Genomic DNA, 23,547 nt, shown 5'->3' with positions numbered 1-23,547 from the left:
TCTTACAAACAATTTGTTTATTCAGCTTAAACTAAGTACACAACTAAAAAGAAGAGGCGGCAGCGTTTTGGCACTACACTATACATTAGTAATTTCTGTGTTTTAGCTCAAGAGATACTGGACTGGTTACACTGCTGTGCTTTAGGAACATGGTATAGTTTCCCAGCAGGCAAATGATTTGAAAATGTGTTGTATTTCTGCTTTTACCCCAAAAAAAGAAAAAAAGAAAAAGTACAAGATGTACAGAAAGCCGAAAAACACTCAATTCTCAATTTTTTTCCAGCATGGGAGATATTCTTGCACTCTATAATTTATCACACACCAAAAGGGAGGTGGAAGAATGACACAGTTAAAAAACAAGACAAAAACAACAGATTTGCTAATAAGAAAATCAAGCTCAAAATTAGTTACCTCATAAGTTATCTTATTCATGGGAATGAGGCATATTAAAATCAGAAGAAATTGGCATTTGAATCAGATACAAAAGCTGAAAGCACTATATTAACACCAAAACGTGGTTCTTAATTAAGATATTCTCACAAATGGATTATATGAGTTTGTTGTTGGGTTTGTTTGTTTGTTTGTTTGTTTGCAAACTGTACAATGCTTTGCCAGTGCAGTACACCTCTACAATTTATACAAGTCCTTTACATCTATGGAACATCTATGGAACATATTGTGAATTAGCCAGCTGATAACCATCATAGCTGCAGACCAAAAAAAAAAAAAAAAAGAGGATACAGTACTTCTATTTTTCAAACATAAGTTAAATACTTCTTCCAGCATGGAAAGGTTGAATAAATGGCAAGATAGGGGGCTGGCAAACAGGGACCATTTTGTTTTAAAAGACTTCAGCTACTCATTATTAACATATATACATGCTCTTTATTCTCTGAAATAAAACAGGTAAGAGACACTATTTTCCATACACTCCACTAAATTAGGGAATAAACTGCTGTCTTCAAAGAGAAGGGGAAATGTAGGGCCTGTTGAAAAATCTGGCCATAGAATGTATCTCCCTCTGTTCCAGAGATCTTGACAACAACAGAGAGTAAAGAAATGTGCTCAGAAACTTAGTCTTTAAAAAAACAGAAACAAAAAACACCTCATTTTAAAGTTCTGCATAGCCTAGTACTACATGAGAGTTGGAAATGAGGTGGAAATCTTCTTTAAAAAAGTAACAAAAAGATGGAGGACATATCTGGCCTATCTTTAGAAGCCACTCACAACTCACACCTTTAGATAGATCAGATGAAAGATTATAGTTCATGTGTTCAGAAGTCCATTAGGTAATGAGCGACCAAGTGAAATGCATTAAGATGAAGAAGAGAAAATCCACTGCATTGGACAGAAGAGAAGGAAAAATGTGTAGGGTTTTAATGTTAATGCAAGGCATTTTTAAAAAAACACCATGATTGGGCCTTCAAACACAGTGACTTGTCATACTGCTACAGTCAATCTCGCCAGCAAAGTAGAAATCATCAGAGTCATCCCCATAAACGTTACATACGCACTTTTGATAAGCATTCCAGCCTTAAGCCTCAGAATTAATCCAAAAGGGTCTATACACAATAAATTACTTTTGAGTTTCCTTTATTTTTGCAGGAACAGCAGCGAGGTCTTTTTTATTTTTTTTTCTAAGAACCTGCAAGAGAAGGAGGGGAGAAAGAGGTATCAACATGACAAAAGCAGACCTTATCTAAGAAAGAACATTGTGATACAGTTGTCTGTTCTAAAGATGGAATGAGATCTCTGTGCCCCCATGATCATCATGCTTGTTCTCAGCTGGACGACTAGACTTGCACACCACAGGTTACAAAGGAAGTCTAGTCAGCAGTTGGTTTGCTCTTCTTGGCAAGAAGAAATACCTGTAGAGGGAGACTGTGCGATGGCAAGCATAAGTTCTCCATTCACTGGATGTTAGATAATAACTGAATTATTAGAATTATTAATAATAATAGAATTATTAGCTTTCTCCAAGAGAAAGCTAATAATGCAAGCCTTCTTATCACGATCCTTGAGCGCTGCCTATCTTTGTCACAAGAAATATCAGCAGGAGGCAGTTTGCCTTCTCTCCTCCTCTTCCTCTTCTGGGACAAGGAAAGGAGCCCTGTCTTTCACGTCTACATTAATTAAAGGTAGCAAGGGAATGCAACTTCCGGGACAGCCAGAGTCCCGTTGTTCCTGGAAACTACAAAGGAAAGCATGCATTGCTCTTGTTTTTTTACTGCCAAAATATTGCAGTGGAAGTTAAAGAAACCAACTCCCAGACTAAAGAAAAGACTTTTTGTTTTGCCATGTTTTGTTTTACACAAGACATGTTTTAAAAGCTCCTGGCAGGCTTCAAGATTAAGATTCTCCTTTAAAACAAAACAAAACAAAGGATTAATTTCCACCCCCACCCCACCCCCCGGCAGAAGGGGTGATGCAAAATCAGGCAGGGGGCAACATGCAGTCTGTGGGCTGCACATTACAAGCCCAATTCAGGGTGTAGCATATGAACAAGAATGGCAGGTTACTCGCCTGTAATTGTAGTTCTTTGAGTGGACCTCTGTGATTCATACTGTGGGTGATCTGTGCCTGTGTGGAGCCTCTTCGGAATATTCTAGAGCTTCTGAGGTAGCAAAAAACACATTAGAATAGACCCCTCCCCCTCGGTCTAACTACCTTGGCGCCGGGACTTCAGTTGACTTCAGTTGTGTCAACTACCGCAAGGAGAAAAATATTGGATGGCATGACAGAGGGAAGGGAAGGTGGGATGTGTGAACCACAGAGGTCCACTCAAAGAACTACAATTACAGGTAGGTAACCTGCCGTTCTTCTTCGTGGCCTCTGTGAATCACACTATGGGTGACTGGCAAGCTGTCTTACCCGGAGGCAGGGTGTCACGCCAAGTTTGAAGCCAAAACAGAACATCTGAATGCCGCATCAGACTTCTGTTGAACATCCAGTCCATAGCCGAAGGAGCATATGTCAGGGAGAGGCATACCACATAGGAATGCTGTAGAGGTTGCCAATGCCCTGGTGGAATGAGGGTGGATAGCTTGAGGGACAGGCTGTCGAGCAAGCTGGTATGCAAGCCAAAAAAGTAGAGGCAACCCAGTGAGAAATCGTCTGAGAAGTGACTTGTAGGCCTTTGTTACGAAGTTGATGACAGACAAAAAGATGTAGGGAAAATCAAAAAGGATGTGTATGCAACAAATAAAAGGAGAAAGCCCTCCTGACATTCAAAGCATGAAGAAGTCGTTCGTGGATTGTGGATGGTGACGGAAAGAAAGATGGGAGGACTAGTGGTTGAGATGAAGCTGAGACACCACTTTAGGAAGGAAGGAAACATCAAAAAACAGCTTTACTTTATCAGGATAGAACTGCATACAGTATAAGGATAATCATGGCGTAGGGCCACAAGGTCACTCGCTCAGTGAGCTGAAGTAATTGCAACGAGAAAGGACGTTTTGAAGGTAAGTAAATGGAGATCCGCTGAGGCTAGTTGGAGAGGTCAGTGGTTGGTAAGAGACAATTGCCAAGACATGGACTCTAACAGACGAAAGAGAAAGGCCAGAAGATTTGAGATGGGGCAAATATCGGAGGAATGTGGAGAGAGATGGGTTGATGGCAGGAAGGGAAAGAGCTGTAGTAAAAGATTGAAACTTTTTCCATTTATACAGGTAAGCCTTTTTAGTCGAGGACTTCTTTGCTTGACGGAAGATATCCATCAAGCAGGGAGAATCCTCTATGCTGCCAGGTGGAGAGCAGGTAAGTCAGGATGAAGGACCTGGGAGTTGTTCTGCGCGAGGAGGTGTGGTAGGCGGTGGAGGTGATAGATGTTGGAGGACAGGTGGTGTAGCACTGGGAACCAAGGCTGTCTTGGCCACCACGGAGCAATGAGTTAGAATGTTTCTGAATGCTTAGCATGCCTTTATCACCACTAATAGTTCTAACTCATTGAGATGGAGTGAATGCTCTCTGTGGGACCAACTGGCATATATTTTGAAAGAGCTGCAATGTGCTCCCCAGCCAGTAAGGCTGGCGTCGGTTGTGACCTGCATTTGAGGAAGTGGTTGCTGGAAAGGGCGTCCCATAGAGAGATTTGGGACGACGCGCCATCATTGGAGTTGTGAGGCAAGTTTGAGAGTAATAAAGAAAAATAGAGTAAATTTTTAAATTTTGCAGTAAAAAAGAACTTGTTTCGCTTTCAAACTCACAGAAGATAGAAGTACGAGGCTCTTCAATGAGGCAGTTGAAAGAAACTGAAGGGAGAGTCCTGGCACCAAGGTACTTATACCAAGGGGGAGGGGTCTATTCTAATATGGTTTTTTGCTACCGCAGAAGATCTAGAATATTCCGAAGAGGCTCTGTGCAGGCGCGGATCACCCACAGTGTGATTCACAGAGGCCACAAAGAAGAACCATTAATCAAATCATAGTGCTGTGTTCACCACTTTCCTGATCAATGTTAGAAACAACCACTATCAAGCTCTACTTGACTGTTTCCTAATTCTAAATACAAATATGGTGAAAAGTCCCATCCCATCTCTTATTTAGCTTTTATTAAACTTGTTTTCCCCACTCTTACACAGGTGGACCCAACATGTAACCAATTTCATTTCAGGATAAGGGTTGGAAAGACTGGCATCAAATATGTCTTTGTTATCATTTTGTAGTATTCATTCATTCAGTCATTCAATTTATATACTGTCCTATTAGTGCAAGCACTATACTGAGCAGTTTGTACAAAGTTAAAACTCACAACCCCTCAATACCCCTACAATAACAAAAATACAATTCAAAAACAATACAACAGACAATTATAATGATAAATATGAATAACCCTATAAAAATCTAAAATTGGTAAAACATCGACAGCATTCAGGAGAGTCAGTTACTAAAGGCAGCTTTAAATAATTCAGTCTGTACCATCTAGAAGGTAAGGAGGCATGTATCCATTGGCATTTTATTCCAGAGACTAAAAGCTGCAATCAAAAAGACGTGATTCCTCGTATCCTTTTTGGCCTTCCTCAGTGTAGCAAGTTTTAAGAGAATTGGTTGAGAGGAGCAGGGTAGGATGTATAGCTGATTCTTGGGAGTGACATTCCAACAAGTATTGAGGTCCAGACCTTTAAGGGTTTTATAGATAATAACCAGCACCTTGAATTGAGCACGTAAACTGTCAGGGAGCCAATGAAAGCACATCTAGATTGAGGATGTATGATCAAATTTACTAGTTCCAGTAATTACCTGGTTGCTACATTTTGGACCTGCTAAGTTTCTGTACTATTTTCAAGGGCAGCCCTGCATAGAGAGCATTACAGTGCCCTATTTTTGAAATTACAATGCATGAACCACTGTTGCTAAGCATTTTTTACCCTAGTAGGGGTGCAACTGGGCAACCAGCTGAAGTGGACAGAAGCCCTCTTGGTCACAGCAGGTACTTGAGCCTCCATAGAGAGTGACGGGTCCAAGAAAACCCTTATGGACCCATTCCTTCAGGGGGAGTGTAATCCCAATGAGGCCAAGTAGATTTCTCTCTAACTGGCCCAATGACCCTCCTAACAGTAGAAGCTCTGTCTTATCTCAATCATTTTTAATTTACTGGCCCTCATCCAAGCCATTACCAAAGATGGGCAGTACCCAAGGACCTGTACAGTATAGCCTACAGATGAAGAAAAAGAGACAGAGCCGCATGTCATCAGCATACTGCTGACAGCACACTCCAGATCGCCATATGAACTCTTCCTGCAGCTTCGTATAGATGTTAAAGAGCAATGTGAAGATGGTCAACCTCATTGGGACAGCATTACAGCATTCCCAAGGGGTAGACTCGGCGTCCTCAATCAGTATCACCAGGGATACTCAAGAAAGGACTGGAACCACCAAAGTACACATCCCCAATCCTGAAGCTTGACAGCCATCCTAAAATGATACCGCAGTCAATGAAAGATCCAGAAGGCCCAGTAGGGCCTCCTCCCTTAGGAGACTGTCTTGCAGGGCAACCAATGCGTCTAAATCCCAGTTGATATGGATTGAGACTATCGATTCTAATTGCACCTACAACTGGGTATCTACCGTCCTCTCAATCAATTTGCCCAGGAAAGGAATATTTGAGATGGATATGTAATTGTTCAAATCATCCATTGCCAAATTTCTTAAAAATGGACCATATGATAGGTTTTTTTTAAAAGGGGAGAGAACAAGGCCTTCTTGGATAAAAGCACTGCTGACATGAGTAGCCCATTCAACTGTTGTCTCCTTAGTAGATTTAAAAGCCAAGACTGGCAAGGATCTAAAACAGAGGTATTAGCCTTATAGCATGCAAGTGTGTAGTCTATGTTCTCAGGCTTTACTAATTGAAAATGATCCAATAAAACCTGAAAAGAAGTGCACTGAACATCTCAATCTGATCTACTGGAATAAGCAAAGAGTCAAGGTCGCAACAGATGCATTCAATCTTCAATCTAAAATGGGCTGCTGAAATTCGTTCATATATATGACATTTAGAAACAGTATGAAACAGTAAGCTTGTCACTCATGTTTTATAACTCACTACTGTAATGTATTTGCGAAGGCTTTCACGGCCGGGATCTAATGGTTCTTGTGGGTTTTTCGGGCTCTTTGGCCCTGTTCTGAAGGTTGTTCTTCCTAACGTTTCGCCAGTCTGTGGCCGGCATCTTCAGACCAGAGAACAGAGTGCTGTCCTCTGAAGATGCCGGCCACAGAGACTGGCGAAACGTTAGGAAGAACAACCTTCAGAACACGGCCAAAGAATCCGAAAAACCCACAAGAATCACTACTGTAAACTCAAAAGATAATAAATTCTAATCTAGCACCTTGAAGTGGCCTAAGATCCATGAAAGCTTAGCCCCACTCCCCACAAACTTTGTTAGCTTTTAAGAAGCCACAGGACTCCTCGTTCAGTTTCCTGCAACAGACCAGCAAAATGTATTCCATAGAAATTTCTAGATTTTTAAAGAAATCCCAGTAAGAAAGAGGAAATCATGCTCTTATTACGTATCTGTTAAATCAACAGCCACTATTATAAAGCTACATTCCTGCTATGACCAGACAGATATTTAGAAAGGCCTAGGAAGGAAATTTTATTTGCAACGGACTAAAATTTCACAAGATAATCTCACCGCTTTATGCATAATAGCATGGTGATACCAAGAGGTCAGTAAGGACAAGCAGCTGGTCATCGGTGAATTGTTGCTTGTGCTCCTGCCAGTTATCATGGTGGGTTCTCCGGAAATTGGACAAGGTTTTCTTTACTGTCATCTGTGTGGCCAGAAGCAAAGATAAAGGTTGAGACAGTGTACTTAAGGCAACTACGCTGGCAGAAGCAAACGTTTTCAGGATTAGTGCAGGAAGCCCTGTTATTGTGTCCATTCTCCTTTAGGACCAACAGCTTCTCAACAAAACCCTTGGCAGTTCCAAAAGGTTTTGTCCTTGCAGTTGTGTAAACCAGACAGATACATATGTATTAGTTTCCATCCTGAGCTAATAACAAAATATACTGTCTAAGTCAGGGCCTCAGATAAAATCACATCTGCTTGAAACCACAACATAGAAACTTCAAACTCATGTTTCTCAAGTGTACAATATCTACCAGGTATGGTTAGAGAACAAATTTATCAGGCAAGAGAAATACTCACACAAGCAATCTACTGTACAACAGACCCAGAAGATAAAATAAACAAAAACATATATTAAAAACACATATACTGTACATACATCGAGAATACATTAAACAAACACTGTTAGTTATCACCTTTGATCCACAACTGAGGCCACTCTCCCACGCCTTTGCTGTCAGTCCTGTACTTACTTACAGATAACCCCCCCCCATCTGAAACAAACATTGACAGACAACAGACTACACAACACTGATACACAGATAGGAAAGAAACCCTGCTACAAACCCAGATGACAGCTCTGTCCCCACATCTAAACTAGCAACAGGCCCCAGCAATGTTACACACAACATCATGGGTGCATTTGCTTGTTCCTCTACTAACATCATCTATGCCAAACTTTGCAAACAATGCCCTTCTGCACTCTACATAGGAAAAGCAGGAAAATATCTCTGCAAAAGAATTACAGTAATGAATATAAATCTGACATCAGAAATGACAATACAGCATACATGGGGGAATCGGTTCTACAATCTACCAGACTCCTGAAAAAGTGTATAGGAGCGATGACAGTGTCTCGAAGCGACCAACATGAATTTGGCCCAGCTCTGGGAGGCAGTAGAAGACAGGAGGGCCTGCCGTGCTCTGATCCATGGGGTCACGAAGAGTTGGACACAACTAAACGACTAAACAACAACAAGCGAAGCATATATACAGCACACAAGGGGGCAGGACAAAGGCCATAAGGTCTACCCGCCCCCATATGTTGCATATAGAAGAGACACAGTAAACAACAGATAACTGAAATCATGGATACAAATCGAGGGTCCTACTTTACTGTTTCAGAACATTTCAATCTACCTTGAATCACCTGGAAGTTACTGTCTTAGGAATAAATACTATAGAACTAGATTTAAAAGAGAAACAGAGAAGATACATATGGACGCTGGAGACCCGCTCAAAAACACTAAACATTAATAAAGGGTCCCTGCCTCATTACCAAATACAAAATCCTACACTGGTTCCAGCAGTTTGCCACTTGTGTCAACAATGACACTGTTGCCTTGTAGACTCATACATAGATCGGTAACTGAAATTATTCACAGCCTGATAGTCCTACTCCTTTACTGTGAATTTCGTTGTATGTGTATATACTTACAATGACAATAAATTATTATTATTATTATTACTAACAAAAGCTAGACTGTCTCCTTAAATATTCTCCTACATAGAAAGTTAACAGCTATGTTTCTCCATGAGAGGCCCTCCAAGTATTGCTTCTGCTACTATTATCCTAAACTGGATAAGAATAATATGGACCCTAAAAGTAATCCCAGCATGAACCTATGAATAACAGACCATGAAACACAATAGAAAAGGTTGTCACTTAGACAAGAACCAATGGTATACAGTCTGACAGTGTGCGCTTATGAACTTTTCTGCCAAGGACAATTTATATTAGGGATGAGAAACCTGTGATCTCCAGAGGTGTTACTAGACTACAGCTCCCATCATCCCCAACCATAATGTCTACAGCTCACAGAAACTAGAATAGAACACCACTTCCCCAACTGCATGACAAGAGATTATGCTTACCTCAATGGGCTGGGGATCATTCAGATGTGCACTAAGATCCATCAAAAGCTGAGGCATCCAGGTGGGTACATCATAAGGACTTGATAAAATGCATGCACTGAGTCCCAGCACACCAGCATGGCGCTTAACCAAATCTGCAGCAAAAATAAATCAGTCACTCTTTCTCTAAGGTTGGAAAAGTTGGGAAAAAAAATTGACACCTCAGAGATCCCTGGTAGGCATGTTGGCTAGGAGATTCTCAGAGTTGTATTCCAAAAAAATTTCTGAGTACAGTGGTGCCTCGCATAGCGACGATAATCGGTGCAGCAAAAATCACTGCAAAGCGATTTCGTCGCTATGCGATATTCAAAAGCCCATAGAAATGCACTGAAACCCCTTCAATGTGTTCCTATGGGCTTCAGACTCACCTTTAAGTGAAAATCCTCCATTCGGCGGCCATTTTTGCTGCCCGGTAAGCGAGGAATCCATCCCAGAAAACAGCGGGCGGCCATTTTTTTTTACCCGGCGGCCATTTTGGAACCGCCGATCAGTTGTTAAAAAATCATTGCTTTGTGATGATCGGTAAGCGGAACAGGGTACCAATCATCGCAAAGTGATTTTTTCCCCATTTAAAACATCACAATGTGATCGCAAAATGTTCGTCGGTATGCGATTTCATCGTTAAACAGGGCGCCCATTAAGCGAGGCACCACTGTACTATTCTCGCTATGCAGGATGATGAAATAATGTATTTTCAAAAATGGGAACTAGTGCATTCAAAACTTAAACTAATAAAGCAGAGTGAGCCACTGGCATGAAAGAAGATGAGTGGCAGCTGATCCTCCCAATAAACCTCAAAATTTCCCCTGGATATTTCAATCACTGAGACACAAAGAAGGGTTCAAATAAAATTCACCCCACAGTATGTGTGTATATAATGTCTATGAAATGGCTGGGGTATATACAGTCATGTGAAAGAGAAAGTACACCCTCTTTGAATTCTATGGTTTTATATATCAGGATATACCCTGTTTCCCTGAAAATAAGACCTAACCTGAAAATAAGCCCTAGTATGATTTTTCAGGATGCTCATAATATAAGCCCTACCCAAAAAATGAGCCCCCGTTAAATGATACGTAAAACCACAGAATTCAAAGAGGATGTATTTTCCCCTTATTTGTTTGTTTGTTTTTTGTTCATTTGTTTGACTTGTATGCCGCCTGCACTCTGCAAGAGTCTCCAGACAGCTATTATGCAGCTATTTCTCAGAATTTATAGTTTAAATAGGCCTTTTGCATCCTAGAACATTCTTCTCCATCGCCTTTTAACCCACTCACCTTTGTTTACTGAACATATTAGCCAGAATCCTATTGTGTAGGTACACCTGAAGAAAACAAACAGCAAAATTTGCAGCAGCTTGTTCCTCCTAATAAATGAACCTCTGCTTGGATTTCTCGATAGGTTTCAGTCCATTGGGTTTGCACACACACCAAAATCCAAGGAGAGGCTTTTTGGTGCCACTGAGAAGCTGCTGAAAGTTACATCGACTGCCTTCAGAAGCAAAACTAGACAGGAGGATTCTGGCCATTATAAAACTATAAGGATTCATTGTTCATATTACTGTAGAAAGATGACTGCTGCACGCCCTCTGACTAGATAGGCTACACATTAAGGGTACTCTGTAGCCCTGTCCAGGTCCCTCCTGGATGCATTCATGGGAAAGTGTGTGTGTGGGGGGGTGTTGTTGTTTTAACAACAATCCAGAAAAGCAGAGATTCTGTGATGTTTTTTAAAAGGTAGAGGACAGGTCATCCTCAATCTGTATGCCCATTATTCAGCCATAGAGTATTGTAGAGGGAACTTCACACACCACTGTCTTAAGCAACTCCACCCTTACCTGCAGGGGGGATAGTATCTACTACTGTGCTGAGGTCTCGCTTCCTCTTCTTTGGAAGTCTCCTCTTGCACAGCTCTTCAAAGTGAGTCTGCATAGGGTCATCAATCGCCAGGAAATGGCACTGGAGTAGGCCACTCAATGTGGTGGCAGCCATCTCTCTCACCTACAATCAGACAAGACTGTCAGTGACCCCAGTAAGTATTTACATCACCGTGATATATTTCCATATGATATACGTGGTATAAGCTCAAGAATTTGGTGTCTTGGTGCTCCCTGTTAATTTCTGAAATAGATAAATAACGAGTACAACAGGATCTCAATGAAAACCCTTCCCTGTTGAATTTATTTATTCTACTGTGTAGTCCTTTTATAATCTGAGTTCACTAGCAATTCATCTTAGTAATGCAATTTTTAAGAGCATATGAACAGACCTGACAAGCTTCTTCCATTCAGTTTGGATAATGCCATGTTCCAATTTATTACACAGCTTGCAATTTTATTCCTGGCCTTGTAGAGTTTAAAAACTTGGGCCAAAATCCTACTGTGAAATATTGTGCATATAAGGGCAGGTGCACTACTTTTAATAGCCACGCGATACACCCAGAAATGCAAGCAAACATGGAACTAATTGTGCAAAACAGGTTCGTCCAAGCACACAATTGTCATGCTACACCAATAAGATATCCATCATCCACACCACGCCATTAGCAAGAACACTCTCTGGGCAGTTCACAACATGTCAATCATTAAATCCAATAATAAGAAATTACAGTATACAATAAATACAATAAAACCTTGTCGCTAGTTTAAAAACTGCATTTAAATAGAACTGACAAATTTCAAACCAATTTGGGCATCTCAGGTCAACAGTTAAAAGCATGAATAAAAAAGAAGCTTTATAGAATTCTTTCAAATTAATTTTTATTACTTATCTTTTTAAATTAATTCCCTAAAAACTGACAGGGATGACAAACCTTTGTAGGAAGCTTGTTCCAAAGGGAAGGAGCCGTGACTGAGAAAGCAGGGTTCCTGGTTTTAGATTATTAATTGCCAGGGGCTTCTCCAAATGGCTTGCCTTTGTCATTTAACTGAGGAAGGGGGAACATCCACTTTGAAGGGACAAAAGCATTGCTTGGGCCCTCTTTTGCCAATTAAGACTGAATGTGCTTTCCAAAGACTTATTGGGCAACATTTGTTATCTCCGTTTACTGGGCAGGCTACAACATGTTCACAAACAAGAAAACACTTGAAAATACTAATTGTAAAAGCCACTCTGCATCTGGAACATTGAAAAGGCAAAATAAATAGACCCAGATTGGAGGGTGAATGATGTGAATCTGCCTTAGCTACTTCCAGCACGTTACACTGCCTTGGCCAGTTTCCATACTGGAGGGGAGGTATTCTGTTCTCTACACAATGTAGAAGAGACCAGCTATGTATTTTGTGACACATAGTTATGCTCCCACCATCAAGCAATCAGAGGGACCAAAGGAAACAGCCAGAAAAGGGGTGTGATATTAAAATGCAGAACACTGCTTGCTGTTACCGTTTCATAACCTTGTGTTCCCTGTCACTCAGAGGGAAAGTCAACTTGAAAACCAGTTTCAGTGGAAAGGTAAGATAATAAATAAAATAAATATGGATGTGGATAACATTTCATTGGACCTTGATCAGTTTCTGCTGTGTTTACCGGGGATCCAATAAAGGTAGTTTGCTGTAATGGACAGACTTAACCTGCAAGCTGCTAGTCAGCCAACTGTGATATAACTGATTGTTACCGTGGTGCATCTTCATGCACTACACCTAGGAAAAATTATTTTGACCATCTTGCCAACTAATTTGTGATCTGTCAAATTAAAAGGCATACATTTCTATCTGAAGGCTACCAGGGCATAGCCTAGAGTTTTTGCCAAGGGAAGAGAGAAGACAGGATTAAAATTCAAAATGACCTTGACAGATTAGAGTCTTGGTCCAAAACTCAAAGGAAAGGAATCAAAGCAGATTTACAGAAATGGTCTACACTGCACTTGTCTTTAATGGTTAGAATAGCAGCAATTAAAATTTGGAAAAATTAAAAATATTTTGCAAAAGTTGGTTTTCCTTTTTCAGACGATCCCAGTATTACTGAAACAAGACCTCTTTAAAGAATTGAACAAGATAAACAGTAAATTTGTCTGGGATGCAAAAACACAAAGAATAAAACTCAAAGCTCTCCAGGACAACAAACAAAGAGGAGGTTTTGGCCTACTGGATTGGATGAAGTATTATAGAGCAGCAGCTCTGACCTGGGTGAAGGATTGGATCTATTTGCAAAACGGGAGACTTTTAAAAATTGAAGGGCATGACAAGGCTTGGCTGGCACGCCTTCCTGTGGTATCAAGATGACAAACTATGTAAAGTGTTTAATCAACATTCGATCAGGAGAGCTCTGTTGTGGGTTTGGAAAACAATCAAGGTACAACACTACAGAATTTGTAATTGTGTACAAATTCCTTTTTATTTATATATTGTTTTTGTATTTTGTGTTGTAAGCCACCTAGAGTGGTCAATATGACCAGATAGCCGGGGTATGTATGTATGTATGTATGTATGTATGTATGTATGTATGTATGTATGTATGTATGTATGTATGTATGTATGTATGTATGTATGTATGTATGTATGTATGTATGTATGTATAAATAAATAAATAAATAAATAAATAAGTAAGTAAGTAAGTAAGTAAGTAAGTAAGTAAGTAAGTAAGTAAGTAAATAAATAAATAAATAAATAAATAAATAAATAAATATTCCAGCATGGGTGGCCCCACTAGAAGCGTTTTTTGACCCGGTAAGAACAATACAAAATGTAAGTGTGAGATATGCCGAATTGTTAGATAGTGACTCTAATCTAAAGGGTAAAGTTGGACTGGCAGAACAGGGTATTGTTCTTAATTGGTGGTTGATAAATCGGGTAAAATCACGGTATGCAAAAGATAAAGCTATTGGGTTTTATAAAGAGAAAACGGTTTTGGATAAAGGATTGCTAGACTCAAAGGAAAAACTGATTAAATGTTTATATAATATTTTGATGGAACAAAAATGGAAGATGAAATTGTGAAGGGTTGTATGATAAAATGGGCTCAAAACATTGGTTATAACACTGAACTAAGTGCCTGGTCACAAATATGGGAACGAAACATCAAAATGATTAAATCCATAAGCTTAAAAGAAAATGTTTATAAAATGTTTTACAGATGATACATAACACCAGAGAAACTAACCAAAATGTATAAAAATGTATCCAAACAGTGCTGGAAATGTGAAGTTTTTTTTTCATATGTGGTGAACATTTAGTAGGGCTAAGGACTTCTGGAAAATGATACAGTAGAGTCTCGACCTACTTATGGACTTTTCGACATACGGACAGCTCTAGCCGAAAAATTTCGGATCTACTTGCGGACGGAGCTTCGACGTACGGACCGAAAAGGCAGGGAGAAAGGGTGGGAAATTCAAACCGTTGGTGGTGAAGAGGCTGCTTCTTTAGCTCTTTCGCCTGAACGGTTTGGAAAAGGGAGGCGATGGGAAAGCCCAACCAGAGCAAGCAAAGGGCAGCGCAGCAGCGGCGGGGAGAAGGTCTTGCTCCCCAGCCGGGGAAGCCTATTAATGAGAGACTCCCTAGCCATCGGTGGGAACCCATTTCTCCCTCCCCCTGCTCAGCGGCCAATATCGATGGATTCCCCCCGTCGCCAGGCCTCTTACATGCAGTCGGAAGCTGGGCTGCCCGTCCCTTGCAAGCCGGGGCTATTTGCAGGCGAGTTCTCCCTGGCTTTATCCCGGCCACAACGTCAACACTAAGGGGAATCTCCCGCTGCCCAGGGCCTCTTCGGTGCAGCAGTAACCGATGCCGGCCAGCCCTCGCCCATGCTGACGGCTGTAGGCACGCTGGGGTGTGTGTGGCCGCCGCAGGAGCAAATGAGAAGCTGCAAAGCTGCCCTGTGGGGGGAAAAGCCCTGATCGGCTCCCGCCTTTCTTTCCCCCCCCCCGCCCCGGCTTCTTCACTGCTGAAACCACCATTGGGGCAGCCCTTTGGGAGAAGCCAGGTGGCGGGGAAGAAAGGCAGGAGCTGATCTGGCCTTTCTCCTCCACCGTGCGGCTTCTCCCGAAGTGCTGCGCCCGATGGTGGTTTCGGCAGCGGCGGGGGAGGCCAGGCTCAGTGGCCGTAGCCCTGGCCCGGTGGCAGAGGCCAGGCCCAGCGCTGGCGGCCAGAGCCTTGGCCTGGCAGTGGGGGGTTAGAATCCAGGAGGCCTCCTGGCAGCAGCCGATGGAGGTAAGGCCCTGGTTTTTGCTTTTTTAAAACTTTTTTTGGGGTCTTTTGCAGGGTGGGATTGGGCTGGTGGGGTTATGTTTGTGTTTGTTTTGTTTTTTTGCAGCCCCAGGGGCTTGCAGTGTTTTAGTTTTAGTTTGAGGGGGGGTATTTTTTTTCCTGTGGGTCCGTGCTGGATATGATGCATGCATGCACTGAGTTCCAGAGTCCTGCCTGTCTGTCTTTTTGCTGAAGAATTCTGTGGGTCAGGAATTCTGGCTTGCAGAGACTGGACTAAGATGTGAGTTCCAGAATCCTGCCTGTCTGTCTTTTTGCTGGAAAATTCTGTGGGTCAAGAATTATGGCTTGCAAAGACTGGGCTAAGGTGTGAATTCCAGAGTCCTGCCTGTGTTTTTGCTGAAAAATTCTATGGGTCAGAATGCTGGCTTGCAAAGACTGGGCTAAGGTGAATTCCAGACTCCTGTCTCTGTGTTAAAATTGGCTTCGTTGAAAAAAATGATTTCAAAAGTGCTTTTAAAACTGTTCCCTGCCTCCCCCACTCCTTTTCTGAACTTTTCTTGACCTAAGAAAAAAGAAAAAAATATCCCCCCTCTAGTGGTAGAATGCGGAATAGCAGCTTCCCATCAGTTTCTATGGACAGAAAACAGCAGATACGGATTAAATGGTTTTCAATGCATTCCTATGGGAAATGCAGATTTGACCTACAGACTTTTCGACCTGCGGACCACCTTCCAATACGGATTAATTCCGTAAGTTGAGACCCCACTGTACATTAAATTGTAGAGATAAAACTACCTTAATACCAGAAGTTTTTATATTGAACATGATACCACCCACAATAGAAAAAAACAAGGTTTATTTGACTTTACATTTGATAACTGCAGCAAGAATTTTGTACACTAGCAATTGGAAGACCACAAAGTTTCCGACAAAAGAGGAATTTCTTGAGAAGATTCTAGAACTGGCAGAAATGGACATCTTGACAGACACATTAAATGACAGAACAACAGGAGTGGAGAAAAAAAGCAGTGGGAACTGCTTTACACCTGGACTGAATCTACACTGACTTAAGTAGAACAGATTAGATCAGTACTATATTAGTTAGAATAGGATGAGATGAAACGAATTGTATATACTGTAACAAACCTCTGATTGCAACAAGACATAGAGAAGTAGGGGGGAAAACACAATAATATATATATATTTTTTAAAAAATAGAGTCCTGGGCCAAAACTAACAAAATGAATTTCAACAGGTCCTACACCTAGGCAGAAGAAATGAACTGCACAGATATAGGATGGAAGACACCTGGCTAGACAGCAGTACCTGTGAAAGGGATCTAGAAGTCTTAGTAGACCACAAACTGAACAGGAGTCAGCAGTGTGATGCGGCTGCCAAGAAAGCCAATGCAATTCTTGGTTGCATCAATAGGACTACAGTGTGTAGATCAAGGGGAGTGATAGTACCACTCTACTCTGTTTTGGTCAGATCTCACCTGGAGTAATATGTCCAGTTCTGGGCACCTCAATTCAAGAAGGATGTTGACAAACTGGAATGTGTCCAGAGAAGGACGACCAAAATGTCAAACATCTGGAAGCCACGTCCTATGAGGAACGGCTTAGGGAGCTGGGAATGTTTAGCCTTACAAAAAGAAGGTTAATAGGGGACATGATAACCATGTTTGAATATCTGAAGGGTTGTCATGTCAAGGAAGGGACAGGTACAACTGAACCTCCATCTTATGGCAAAAATCTGCTCATGTACAATACATGTATGAAACCAATGAGGAAGCACTGATGAAGTGAGCCAGCTCAGTATTAGGGACCTGCCAATTCAGAAGAAAAGCAAGATTACAGCCACCGCAAAATTGAGGTTTCCATGGCAACATGACCACAAGAGATTATATACAAGCAAGCGTCCAGTTGATTTGCACTGCCGTTCTGCAAGAACATATTATTCATCTGATTGTTTGCAAATTTGTTCTACAAATTAGTCCTGCAAATTTTCATTTTTTTAAAAGGAGGGAACAGCAAATAAGGTTGACTGGTTTGTTTTATATTACTGGAAAAATGTTCTAATGAAAGTGAAAGAATGCTAGCAAGACCCAGAGTAAGGCAGCTCCCTCAGGGTGGTAGATGTGGGCTTCTCTGGGCCCTGCTGTCTGTGTTGGGCCCTGAAGCTACCCTAATCCACAGCCCTCAGAGAGACATGCTGAAGTGACATTCAGCTACTAATCTACTCCATGTAGAAGTGAAGACTACTTAGTTACGAGCCATCAAATTGGAACCAACTTTCAGTAACTCTATTAGGGCTTTTAGGGCAAATGGCATATTTAAGGAGTGGTTTTATCAATTCCACTCCTCCAGAGAGTTTCCATGACTGAGGAGGGATCCTTGTCTCCAGAGTCCTAATCTGTCACTCTCTCCACTACACAACACTGAAAATATTAGGTGTACTAATACAAGATTTTAATGGTATCTGGATATTTTGAGAAATATGTTCTTAATTCCTTATCAGGATCAATGGGATTTTAAATTGCGTTTCAATCTGGGCTGTGTTGAGTCCTAAATTAGAGTTCAGCTTTTATTTTGGAAGATATTTCGAAGGTTGGTACAAAATACAAGCTCAAGTATTTGTTTACCTCAAGCTGTTCATCTTCTAAAAGTTTTATAACCAGCCACCTGATGTCATCTACCGCTTCTTTGTTGTTTAGGAAGATAAAAAGATTATAAAATACCATGGTCTGGAGGTAGGTGAGCACTGTGTACCTAGCGTGCCATGAACTACTCTTTGCGGTCTGCAAAAACAAAACAAAGGGAAGAACACAAGGACAGCAATTAGGAAAACAAAGTGACAAACCTTAGACAAAGAGTGGATAAGCCTCAAAACCAAACTTTCCAGCTATCTCCCACTTATGGTGAAAATGTATGGTTTTCATCACGAGTGGGCGATAGCATGCAAGAGAAAACTGGACAACTGTCTGTCAGATCTGATTTGATTTTGATTCCTCCACTGAGCAGGGAGTTGGACCAGATGCAGGCCTTATAGGACCCTTCCAAATCAATTAGTCTATGAAAACAGAACATCCCATAATTACATTTCAGCATTTATCTACACACAGTACTGGTTTATTTTAAAAGACCCTTACAACCTCCAACGTTAACCCCCTTTCTCCACTGATGACACCTCAAAAATCAAAATGAGGATTTCTTATTAAGCTCTCTGAAACTGTTCTGGGATGGCTCAAAATATTGCCACCGAGAAGGCCTCACATGGTTGATGTAGCCAAAACAGTGCACAAGATTGCAGCACCTAAAGGACTAACAGGTTTTATTTGGTACAAGATTTTAAGGACGGAAACAAACTTCTTCACCTGAAAGGCACCTGGTAGACCACAATTTACAAAAGCACATTCCAAAGACAACTTGCTAGTCTCAGAGGTGCCACAAGACTCTTTGTTGCTTTGGATACAGAAGACTATATTAACACTATATTAACACTATACAGAAGACTATATTAACACAAGCCATTCCTCTGGCTCATTTTATGAAGTCTTTTAATTTTTCCCACTGAATATAAATGAATGGTTATATTCACTTCTACAGGGAAAAGCCAATGGCTAGGAAATATAATTCCAGGACTGCCAGCCCCAGAATTTTGCAGGATAATTTCTGGGACTAGGAGAGGAAAAAGGTGGTGGCAAAAGAGTGGGTCTTCCTACCACCAGCATCTGCTTCACTGCACCTGTTCCTTTCCATGGGAAGGGAAGTCTTGCTATCCATTAGATTCTATAAGGGAAGCTTCTCAGTGAACTACACAGTACCTTCCCACAGAGCAGTGAAGTGACTCTCCTCAAGCAGTATGACTGAGAGGATATTCCCTTCTGTTTCCCAGCCAAAGCACATATAGCAAAGCAGATAATGGCAGTAGGAAGACCTCTCTTTTGCCTTCTTCCTTCCCCTTTTCTAGTCTGAGGAGTCTGTCTGGGGGGTTCTGTGTGACATTGGAGGCAAGAGTCCTGAAATTACAAATATCCCATCCCATTCGCAAGGGTTCTGGATGAGCAAGGCCAAAATTTGCCCTTAGCGCGTGATAATGGGTTGCTCAGCACTATTACAGTGACGCCTCGCAAGATGAACGCCTCATGCAACAAAAAACCCGCAAGACGAAAGCGTTTTGCTATTTTTTATTTTTATTTTTTGGTGACTCGCAAGATGAATTTTTCTATGGCCGTGCTTCACAAGATGAATTTTTTTCAATGCATTCCTATGGGAAATGCATTGAAATGCATTCCTATGGGGAAATTCACAAGATGAAATTTTCGCAATACAAAATGACTCGCAGAACAATTTTTTTCGTCTTGCGAGGCATCACTGTACTAAGTTCGTGTGCTGGTGGGTGGGGTGAGAGGCAGTGATTTCTGTAAGCAAAATCAGCAGAGATGTACAGTACTACACTTCCATATTCAGTTCTTCTTCCACACACACCCCACCTTTGTAACAACAAGCATTCTGCTACTCAATAAATCATTTCAGATTTTACAGGAGATCCCCATGTGTTCGGGCAGAATGTACTTGTCAAGCACTGTCCTCAAGAGAATATGAACATAAACTCAGTATGCCAGCAAAAAAAAAGTATGTAGTCTTTAAAGAGCATCACGCACTTGTTTTAGCACCTGAAGTACCAAAGGCACTTGTTTGGGATACAGTAATCCCTGAGACATTAAGGATAAGCACATCTTAGCATCTCTCTTGAGTTCATCGTAACTATTGTCATTTTCTACAGGTGCAATCTGTGGAATGGAGAAACAGGGGAACAGTTAGCAAACATGGGTTTATGGAAGACAACAGAAAAGTCTTTATTTTGTAGGTAAAATACAATGCACAGTGAACTAAAGAATGCCACAAACTCTTAGGGATGTGCACTGCCCCCCCTGACCCAGTCTGTGTGCCTCTGTTGAGCCTACAGGCTGGTGCCCCACATGCAGTCAGCCCTTTGGGGAAGACACACCCACTCAGTTTTTGTACACGTTGAGATCTGTGCATTTCTGGATCTTTGGTGGAAACACCAAGGGGAAAGAGGGCCAAATAGCAGCTAGAATGCTACAACTGGACAAGGTGCAAGAGTTTTGGCAGGGCCTGAAATGCAGGTATCACAGAAGAGCTTTTGGCCACAGCAGGTCAGTCTTCAAATTCAGGTGCTCTGCTTTATTTTTATTTTTTTCCCCTTCCTCTTTCTAGGTACCAGAAGAAAGGCATGATCTTGGTAGGGAAGAGAGTGCCTTCCTAAGCAGCCCCAGAGAAAAGGCAATAAGCACAGTCCTTCTTAAAAGGGCAATGCAGGGAATCTGCTTTTCACAACACTTTTCACAATCCCTTCCTCTTTATCATCAGCAAAAGTTTTTTAAAAACCAACTTATTTTGGTTGTTTTAGGTTTTTTGGGCTGTTTGGCCGTGTTCCGAAGGTTTTTCTTCCTAATGTTTCGCCAATCTCTGAGGCCGGCATCTTCAGAGGACAGGAGTTACAACTCTGTCTGTGTTCTGGTGTAGTGTGTGGGATAATTGAATATTTGTAGCTGTGGGATCAGCTTTTTGTCCTTTTCAGGAGACTGGGTGATTATGGTGATCAGGGTTTTTTTTAATGGGTATATTGTTGTGATAAGGGGGAGATGGTCTGTCACTGTGATTGATGGGTGTCATTAGCTAGTCTTTTGTGTGCAGTGATCACCGGTCCTTGTGGCTTAATCTCTGGGAGTGAGCTACGAGGAGCCAATCATCGATATATGGAAATATGAGAATTTTTTGCAGTCTGAGTTAAGTGGCTACTGGTGCCATTCACTTGGTGAATACTCTTGGAGCTGTTGCAAGGCCGAAAGGTAATGATGTATTCGTTTAACTCCTGTAGGTCTAAGATTGGGCGAAGACCTCCGTCCTTTTTGGGCACTGTGAAATAGTGAGAGAAAAACCCTTTGTGTTGTGAGACGGGTTGTATGGGGAGTAAATTTCTTATTTCCTCTTGCAGGGTTGGAGGTGGTGAAGTAATGACGTATGTTGGAAAAAATGGATGCGGTAGCCATCTCGGATGATGGAGTACCCAGGCATCTGTAGTGATGAATTCTCAGACAGGTAGGTGTTTCCAGAGGGCAGGATGGGTGGAGTGGTGTGTGATCTTGGTCATGGGAGTGTCAAACACAATGTTTGGGTTTGCGGTCGTTGCGCCTAGTAATGGTCTGTTGACGGGGCTTATTTCTTTGATTTCTGAAATAGGGTGAGGCTCTCAACGCGGCGGTTGAAAAAAATTGAAAGGGGAGCCTTGGCGCCAAGGTACTTATATGAGGGGGGAAGGGTCTTATTCTAGTGTGTTTTTTTCTACCGCAGAAGCTCTAGAACTTTCTTATGAGGCTCCGTGCAGGTGCAGATCACCTAGGGTGTGATTCACAGATGCCATGAAGAAGAACTGAATCATTCCACTTTTGTTTTTACATTTTTTACTTCCTCTGGAGTAAGAAGAGGAGATTGGGAAAATTTGTGGGTTTTGTTATTTTTGTTTGATTATGTCTACTGATGAGGTTCTGCAAGTTTTAGCAAGCTCTCCTTAGAGATAAATCAGAACTCAAACAAGCAAAACAGAAACTGGGTTAACATGCAGAGAGCTCCTCTTATAAATAATGTATCTCTTTTGCTGTAAACAACCAAGAATATTCCATCCTTCAACATTTACATAAGGCACAGAGAACATATTCAGGATCAGAGTATTAATGCCGGTTATGGCATTAATCGGTTTTCAATGCATTGTAGGTCAATGAAGATTCAACCTACAGACTTTTCGACCTGCAGCCACCATTCCAATATGGATTAATTCTGTAAGTAGAGGGTCCACTGTAGTGCTTCTTCAATAAGAAGAAATGTAGAGGTAACTCTTTTAGCCTTTTGTTTCTGTTCTAAAAGAGTAGAAGAGCTATGTTTACATTTCTTCTATTGAAGTATCACTTCTTCCACTGTGGTCGTGTGAAAATTTCAGCACAAACAAAAGTAGAAAGCCTACAGTTTTTCCCAGTTTCTTCTGGTTTTGAACAGAAAATTTCTTGAATAGAACATTTCATCCCTGGAAAAGACCCTGATGTTGGGAAAGTGTGAAGGCAAGAGGAGAAGGGGACAACAGAGGATGAGATGTATGGACAGCTGAAGCTACCAACATGAATTTGACCCGACTCTGGGAGGCAGTGGAAGATAGGAAGGCCTGGTTTGCTCTGGTCCATGGGGTCACAAAGAGTCAGACACAATTTAACAACTAAACGACAAAACATAACTCTTGCAAAAAATTTGTAAAAATTAAAATTTCTTTGAAAATAGGAGTTCTCTTAATCTCATCTGGTAAACACTTTGGAAGTAAATGGGGTGTTTGAGGAGGTTCAATATGGCTCCATTCCCCCCACAGTATTCTTATTAGAACTTTAAACTATTGTTTCTAGGCAGAACATCAAGCTTCTGAATCCATCTTCCAATCTCACTTCTTCTACAAGTGGTTCCAATCAATCAGAGATTTCCTAACGATCATATCTGTATGACCTCAGTAGCCCATCAGATTGGGTTATGTGACAATACAGCAAAAATGATTCAGTGAGATGAGGAAGCAAGCGCTTTGGTTTCAATGGAAGTCAGAGAGACTACATTGCTAAAAGATTCAGACCCCTTCACAGCAGTCCTTCTCCCAATAAAACAAAAAGCAAAAGCAAAGTGTGCTGTTTATATACTGCCCCAGAGCACTTCAAGGACTCTCTGGGTGGTTTACAAGTTAATTATGCAGGTTCACATTGCCCCCCCCCCCAGCAAGCTGGGTACTCATTTTACCAACCTCAGAAGGATGGAAGGCTGAGTGAACCTTAAGCCAGCTACCTGGGATAGAACCCTGGGTCATGAGCAGTTTTGGCTGCAGTACAGCAGTTTAACCACTGTGTCTCAAGGCTCCTCAAAAGACGAGGGGTGGGGTGGAAGAGCACTTTCTTGGAGATGAATGTTTATGAAACTTTCCCCATCAACCCATTTTCTGCTCAACACTTCTTAATTTTAAAGGAGGAAAATAATCAGTTGGAAGGGAAGGTTGTTATGTTTTAGATATACTGATTTCTTCACAACAATTGTAA

General features: G+C 41.4%; 1 protein-coding gene across 4 annotated transcripts in view; it reads right to left on the bottom strand.

Annotated features, from left to right (window-relative positions):
- PSME4 (proteasome activator subunit 4) overlaps positions 1-23,547 on the bottom strand; it is a 106,731-nt gene continuing 83,184 nt past the window's right edge. For 2 of the 4 annotated variants that reach the window (XM_020809917.3, XM_020809919.3), the window contains 6 exons: positions 20,068-20,196; positions 18,046-18,201; positions 11,100-11,262; positions 9,224-9,357; positions 7,133-7,271; positions 1-1,645 (listed from right to left, as the gene is read on the bottom strand). In XM_020809917.3, the coding sequence (XP_020665576.3) occupies positions 7,137-7,271; positions 9,224-9,357; positions 11,100-11,262; positions 18,046-18,201; positions 20,068-20,196 (717 nt within the window). In that variant the 3' untranslated portion in view covers positions 1-1,645; positions 7,133-7,136. Of the gene's footprint in view, positions 1,882-2,486; positions 2,615-7,132; positions 7,272-9,223; positions 9,358-11,099; positions 11,263-18,045; positions 18,202-20,067; positions 20,197-23,547 lie in introns of those variants that run through there. The other 2 variants (XM_020809918.3, XM_072987540.2) reach the window with 2 other exon arrangements.

The sequence above is a fragment of the Pogona vitticeps genome, chromosome 1 (genome assembly GCF_051106095.1).
Source record: "Pogona vitticeps strain Pit_001003342236 chromosome 1, PviZW2.1, whole genome shotgun sequence".
NCBI classification, from domain to species: domain Eukaryota; kingdom Metazoa; phylum Chordata; class Lepidosauria; order Squamata; family Agamidae; genus Pogona; species Pogona vitticeps.
Note: the sequence above shows the minus strand (reverse complement) of the source record. Positions and strands in the feature narration are given on the sequence as shown.